This window comes from Petaurus breviceps, unplaced genomic scaffold, assembly GCF_028583685.1.
Source record: "Petaurus breviceps papuanus isolate PSGF00001 unplaced genomic scaffold, PetGlider_PUasm1.0 91133, whole genome shotgun sequence".
NCBI lineage: Eukaryota > Metazoa > Chordata > Mammalia > Diprotodontia > Petauridae > Petaurus > Petaurus breviceps.
Genome location: NW_027187419.1, coordinates 83671286 through 83679013, shown reverse-complemented (window position 1 = coordinate 83679013; position 7728 = coordinate 83671286). Strand labels below are relative to the sequence as shown.

At 36.1% G+C, this 7728-nt stretch overlaps 1 protein-coding gene across 3 annotated transcripts in view; it reads left to right on the top strand.

Moving 5' to 3' along the window:
• CCDC148 (coiled-coil domain containing 148) overlaps nt 1-7439 on the top strand; it is a 288487-nt gene extending 281048 nt beyond the window's left edge. For all 3 annotated transcript variants that reach the window (XM_069080750.1, XM_069080748.1, XM_069080749.1), the window contains 2 exons: nt 1091-1231; nt 7072-7439. In XM_069080750.1, coding sequence (XP_068936851.1) covers nt 1091-1231; nt 7072-7218 — 288 coding nt within the window. In that variant the 3' untranslated portion in view covers nt 7219-7439. The remainder of the gene's footprint in view (nt 1-1090; nt 1232-7071) is intronic.
• The last annotated feature ends 289 nt before the right edge of the window (nt 7440-7728 follow it).

The following is a 7728-nucleotide window of genomic DNA, read 5'->3' as shown; positions in this document are numbered from 1 at the left end:
GAGAGAGACAGAGACAGAGAGACAGAGACAGAGAGACAGACAGAGACAGAGAGACAGACAGAGATAGAGAGAGAGACAGAGACAGAGAGAGAGAGACAGAGAGACAGACAGAGAGAGACAGACAGAGACAGAGAGAGACAGAGACAGAGAGACAGAGAGACAGACAGACAGAGATAGAGAGAGAGAGACGGAGACAGAGACAGAGCGACAGAGAGAGACAGAGAGAGAGAGAGACAGAGAGAGAGAGAGAGAGAGAGAAACTCATGCTCGAGTTCACACACAGGTACACAGGTATCACTCATTATTTTAACTAATATTTTCTAACTCCAAATCCATTTTTCTTTACACTAATGCACCACGATTATTTTATGGAACTCGTGAGCATTTGCTTAGAGGCATGTAAGTTACCTTGATTCTTTATACTTTTCTGAGATGTGATGGTGGGAGTGGAGGTGGGGAAGACACAGTAGCTGTGCCCTATACCCCCTGAAAACTACCTAATGATCTGGTATAATGGGAATTGGTCCAGCCATAATCTAAAGATACTCTGATCCCTTGAATTTAATACTACCCTTTAAGTTTAAACAAGCCTCCTCTGATCTGGATTGATCCAAAGGAGTTTGTGCTCATGAGAGAGCTGTGTCATCTGCTTTTCATAGTCATCACATTTTGCCAAATATTCAGGACATTGATGTTGAAATGAAACTTTGTGATGCTTGTTAGATGTTTGCAGGGACATAAAAATTAAGTCCCATTATCATCGGCCCTTCCCTGGGTTGATGTTTCTCTATCCGTTTTCTAATAGCCTGGCATCAAAAAAGAGAAGCAAGTTAGATTTTTAAGTATATGGTCTCATGATCCTGTTTTTAACTATTGATTACTGTCTTGAAATCCTTAATATGAAATTAATCTGCTTTGTAGATTTCTAAGATAGGTTTTGTTATTCTTCATTTTATCCCCTGCTCAAGATTTTTGTTACATTAATCAACTTTTCAGGCTTTAGTACAAATTGGTTAAAGATTACTAATTTGCTTCTGCATTATTTAGCTTTGTTGTATATTCTAATTAGCACCATTTTCTGTTCTGTTAGGTCTCCATTGTGGCCCAAGTTGATCATGTTAGAATGATGGCAGATACGTTGGCATCAAAGGCTAAAATGGGAATTGGAACTGAAGAAGAATTTGTTCTTCATAAGCCACTCTTCAAATTGAATACATATACAGAACCCCAGGTCATTGTTATGTTTGGTGGATTGTGATTTAAGAAAATTAGAATGAGCAGGGTACATAACTCTGCTGCTTATGATTGTGATTAGAATCAAACTAGCCTGGGATAGTTGGGGCTCTGTTCAAGATACTTTTATGTTGAAGGGAAGCAATATGCCCACTTCCCCCTAACCCCACCACCTTTCTCACTTCCTAATTCTTTATTACCCACTCAGGGGTGCTGTGACCTGAGGTCCATGTCCTTCCTGTCCCTATGCCCAACCACCTTCCATCCCTTGTAGTGCAGTAGAGAGTTCCATCTTCTCTCTCCGGAACATAGGTTTGGGGGTATGTGTTGGGGGAGAAGCTGGTCACCATGGATAAGCTAAAAAGATTGACCCCTAAGAGAAAATTCAGGGTGGCATACTATTTCTCTCCCATTCCTTCACCTCAAGTAGTGCAGTCAGCTATCACTACACATTCCCTATCTTCCTCTGCCTCCGTTTCCATTACACTCTTCCTGTCTTTCTAGCCTTCTCATACCTTACTCTGCTCCATGTCGAACTGGCCGACTTATAGTTCCTCCAGTTTGAAACTCTATCTTCAATCTCTGTGCCTTTGAACTTGCTGTCTCTGATGCCTGGAATGCTCTTCCCCCTCACCTCTGCCTCTTAGATTCCTTGGCTTCCTTCAAGACTCAACTTCATTTCCAACTTTTGCAGGAGGTCTTTCCTAGGCTTTCCACCCCCAGGCAGCTAATACATATTAGTATTACCCTTCAGACCACCTTCATCTGCTCTGTATGTGTTGTATGTGCATGTATGTATGTATCTATCACAACATACATGCATGTATCCATGTAGGTATATGCCTACATACATATGCATATGTGTATGAGTCTGTGCACACATATGTATGTAGTTATTTGCATATTATGTCCCCTTTTAAAAATTAACTTTTTGCTTTTATCTGTATCTGAAGTTCTTAGTACTAGTCCTAAGTACTAAACTTAGTACAGTTCTTGGTATGTAGTAATAGCTGTATAATTCCTTGTTGACTGATTATCTGACCCTATAGAAACCACCCCTGACTCAGCTACTTAGTAGCTGTCTGACCTTAGGAAAGTCATTCTCCTCTTTACCTCTGGTTTCTCCATCTGGCTCTAAATTTATGATCCCAATTCTCTTCTGCTCACCTTCCTTCCATCTCTGTGGTGCTCACTGAAACCTTGCTTTTTCTTGAAAGCAGCTCATGTCTTGACATCCAATCCCAGCTGTGCCTTCTCCCACAGAACACAAATTGATGGCAGAAGCTGGCATATTTCTTGTCCCCTATTGCCACTTTAGGTCCTCTCTAGTCCACTATCACTCAGCAACTACATCTAGTCCTTTAAAAACCATTCTTTCTGTCCAGATCCTTGTTGCTATCAAGTATGGACTCCAGGTAGTTTCCTCTCCTATTTGATAAGTTCAGTAGCTGGATCACAATCTTTTTCCTGACCCTGTCTCATTACTTTTTCAAATAACCTTGTTTCCCACCTCTTCAGCCTTTTCAACACTCATGACCTCTGTCACACATTTACCTCAGCCAAGCACATATTTTATACCTTAGATTCAATCCTCCCTGCAAATGAACTTACCCCAGTTGTTAGGAATCCTATTCAGGTCTCTGAAGAAGAGAAAGTATCTTATGCTGTAAATTGTGTTTGGGAATTTGAATAGTGTAGTTTGAACCATCTTTGCAGTCAATATGTAATACCTAATTAGTGTATATTATTTCATAATAATGCTAGTTAATAGAAAATATTTCAATAGTTAATACTCAAACCATTTACTTAAAGTTATTTTCAAATCTATCACTTTTTTTTTTTACCTTTGTGAATGTAAAAAAGAATATATCTTTCAAATTCCCCTTGTAGGGACAATTTTATACTTACATTTGGTTGTTTAATATACCTATACTGCACCAAAGAAGTTCCTTTTTGTTCAATTTTCTCACAATTTGGAAATTACTTTTAAATCCTTATAATCCTTTAAAAGGAACCACTGATGAAGCTTTCCTACATCTTTTTTTTCTATTTTTGACTACATATTTTTTTTTACTATTTTGACTATTATCAATACCCAAATTAACTACAAAAGACATATGAAGAAGATGTTATCTGCATCCAGAGAAAGAACTGATTATATATATACATATATATATATACATATATAATATGAGAGAGAGAGAGAGAGAGTGAGAGAGAATGGTTTTGCATGCACACAAACACATTTGTGTTTAATGGTAGCCATCTCTAGGGTTGGTGGAGAAGAGAAAAAAAGAAATGTACAAGATAACTTTATTATATATTTTAAAAGAATAGCAAGTTGTACACAATAGATTTACATTCTTATATGCAATAGTCTTTTAAACTTTATACTATGTTAGGGAAATGCTTGTTTTATTCCATAAATTAAAAACAAAATAAATTTTAAAAAGAATTCAATTATACAGGAGAAATTTTATGCCTAAGAAATATTGGTTAGAATAACAAAAAAGAGAGTACCTACTCTTGAGAATCTTATAATCTAATAGGGTTAAAGAAGACCAACACTATATATAAATGTGAAAATGTAAAGGCTTTGAGTTTCTGTCAAAGAAGGATCGTTTGAAGGAACTGGGCATGTTTAGCCTGAAGAAGAGAAGGAGGAGGAACACACCACCTCTCTAGGCAATCCATTTAACTATTGAACAGCTATAATATTATTGTTCATGATCCTGAAATCAAGCCAAAATTGACCTCTTTGCAGCTTCTGTCCATTACTCATGATTCTGTCCTCCAATCTTTCCTCCAAATGACAGCTCCAGTTTAGCTGGAGACCCTTTGTCAGGTAAATAAAACTGATCATTCCTTTCATTTGTGGGTTGGACTAGTTAGTAGCTGAAGACCTTTCCACCTTTCAATTTCTGTGGTTCTGTAAACCACACACATGTGCAAAACATACATATCTGGCTCTTGTGAATGGATAAATATCTTTGAAAAATTGTTGGTATACAAGAATATCTTAAACCCTGCCTCAATTTTTTTCAACAACTGCATTTAACCTGTTACAAACCCTTCTAATTCCTTAAAGAAAAAAAAGAGGAAAACTCTTATCCATGTTCTTTTTTATAGGATTAGAACATTTAAAAAAAAAAAACCAAAACCAAGCCAGCTTTCTTTCCCAAACCAGTTCTACCTGACTTTCTGTTAATGGCATACCATTTGCCTACTTATGATGGCTATCTCATGGTTCAGTCTTCTATGACAGCTCCCCTTCCTTCTCAAACTACCCTAATTTAATCCTTCTAATTTTAGTCACCTAATCGAATATTCAGTAATAGTAATAGCTGACATTTGTAGCATGCTTTAAGGTTTGCAAATCACATAATCCTCACAATAATCCTGGGGAGGTAAGTGCTATTATCCTGATTTTACAGATGAGAATACTGAGGCAAACAGCAACTAAGTGATTTATGCCCCGAGTCGCAGAGCTAATATGTCTGAGTCAGGATTTGAACTCAGGTCTTCCTGACTCCCAAGTCCAATGCTTTATCCTTTGCTCCTTCCAGCAGCTTCTACTCAAATGATCTGTAATCTCTCTGACAATAGATATTAAAACACCTTCATATCTACTTACTCAATTCTGTTGTCCTTGTCTTCCAATGAGTTTGTCATAGGCAGGCCAACCAAGATAAATGGTTGGGGCCCCCATAGTTTTTCCTTGATATTAGGAAGATCCTAATGAAGCACAAGGGATGTCCACTTGTTATCTCTTGTTTTTACCACATGACCAACCCATCTTTTTGCTCAAACATTTCTTCTGTAGCATCTTTTACATTGGCTCTCTTTCATAATTTATTGTTTATGTCATGTGTTGCAGTTCACCCGCACTCACCATGTTCCTGTTAACTTCTAAATAAAGCTCATTTTTAGTTCTCTAGAGATTATGTAACTTGCAGCTATACAACAAAACCAGGTGATTGTTGCTATTTTATAGACTGGTTCTTTATTTTAGGGAGCAATTTAGGGTCATTAAAAGAACTGTATAATTTTACAAAAGCAATCCAACCCATCTCTTCTGCCCATTAAATTCCGGGCCCAGCTCAATTTCCATTTGCAGTTTCTGTTTCATGTATACATGTACAAACATGCATGTGTAGACATGTATATTATTATATTATGTATATTATGTTTTTCTTATGAGTAGATATCAATCTGTACATTTGCCATTCTTCATCCACTTAGTTGTTCCTAAATAGGCCAAATTCTGAGTGAGTATAGAGGTCATGCAGGAAGCTTTTTGATGTTCTAAGATGTGATATCATCCACAAATAGAAGCATCTGGAGGACCTCACTATCTTAATAGGAAATCCCCCTTCAACTTGGACTCATAAGTATCAATATTAGAGTAGTTCTAGTTATCACTTACTTCCTTGTATTTTAATTACATGTGCATGAATTTTTTTTTCTCTTACTAGAATAAAAGCTCCTTGAGAATAGAGACCATGACTCCTTGTACATTTTATCTGTTCCCGTCATTAGCATGGTGCTTTGTACTTAGTAGGTATTCAGTAAGTGTCTGAATGCTGAACCTTTCATTGAAAAATCAAACATTGGGGGCAGCCAGGTAGCACAGGGAGTAAGAGCACCGGCTCCAGTGTTGGGATGACCTGGAGATCGAATCCTGGGCTCAGATACTTAGCACCCACCCAGAAACACCTGGCCGTGTAACCTTAAGCAAGTTACTTAACCCCAATTGCTTAGGGGTGGCCAGGTGGCTCAGCCAGTAGGAGCACCGGCTCCAGTGTCAGGATGACCTGGGGATCAAATCTGGGCTCACATACTCAGCACCACACCCAGAAATAACTGTCTGTGTAACCTTGAGCAAGTTACTTAACCCCGATTGCTTAAAAAAAAAAAAATCAAACATTTTCCATTGTGCTATATTTTCTGTATTTCTACTGGACAAATGATATTAGTGGTTTAGGTATTTCATATTTAACTAATCATTTCATTTTTGTGTCCCTTTTCTTTAAACTTATGACTGCCTTTTCATTATCTGGGAGGAGTTTGAGGGCACATGAAAGTCCTCATTTGCTAACATCTATATGTGGTCAACTTCTTATTGTATCTCTTGGCACTTAACATTCATAGACTGACTGGAAGAAGAATAGGGTGCAATCAGCTGTAAATGAAAGCACAAAACTGAACTACTCATCTGTCTGTTCCCACTTAGAATCAGATTGATGGAGACATTGCTGGTCCTGCTTAAAATAAGCTCAGCAATTTGTTGGTCAAGTTGTATTGACTTGTTTTCTTTCCAATAGTAATTATTTATTTAAACATGATCTATATATTGTCAAATCATTATGTGAAAATCTATTAAATAAATATTGGTACCTACTTAGATTTGAGTAGAAGGAAATTGGAGCTTGACAATATATTTTTACCTCTGCATGTAAGATGTTGTATAATTTTAGTCAATAGGTTTAGACATAAGGATAAACTGAAGCTAAGAAGGTATTACCCCCATCTCTTTGGCACTTTAACCAATTAACAGTAAATTATTCACATATATTTTTTATAGATCCAATGAGGTAACATATATAAAATGCTTTGCAAACCTTAAAGTACTACTTAAATGGCAGCTTTTTGAAAGTTTGAATTATATTACATGACACTAATATTTTACTTTCAAAAAGCTGCAAATAATTTTATTATGACCTACAATAACATGATTATGTACAAACATTTTGTCTCCTGTAAAGAAAAAGTGTATAACTTTGGAAACTATGACATTCAGTGTTGCTTATTTAATTATGTTACATTTTCTTTCTCCAGATAATTTCTGACCCCAGACTGCGTATTGAGTTAGCGCTTCGAGAAGCTGGACTTCACAGAACACTTTATGCAAAAGAGATCTTACCAAAAATTAATCCTTATAAACTTCCAAGAAGAGACATGGCATCTACTGTCTTTCAGATGTAGACTTCATGTACAAGTCCCATAATATACAAGAAGGAGTCCTCTTTTGATAAAATTCTGCATTTCATATAATAACTATCTTCAAAAGAAACTTAATTTAGTATGGCTTAGATAGTTAATTATTAATATGTGGGGTGATTTCATCTGCAAATGAAATTCTTGTATGATTCTCATAACATATTGAATTGTTCCCCATATTTAAAAAATAAAGTTTTCTTATCAGATTCTTTAAGAGTAGAATTTGTGAAAGATATATATATATATATATGGTATTTAAAATTATAGTTTGAGATGGATATTTTATATGATGAATACAAAATTACTTTGCAAAACAAAATAGCCATTGGAAAGAATTAGATAATATATAGCTGCTGTCAGCTAGCCTTCATTTCCATTTGTTATTTCAGAATTTGACTTTTTAATTATGAAAGCTTCATTATCATTACTACTTCTATTATCCCTTGATTATTATAGGAGGAGACTCAACCTTTCTCTAAATTTAGAAACCAATTT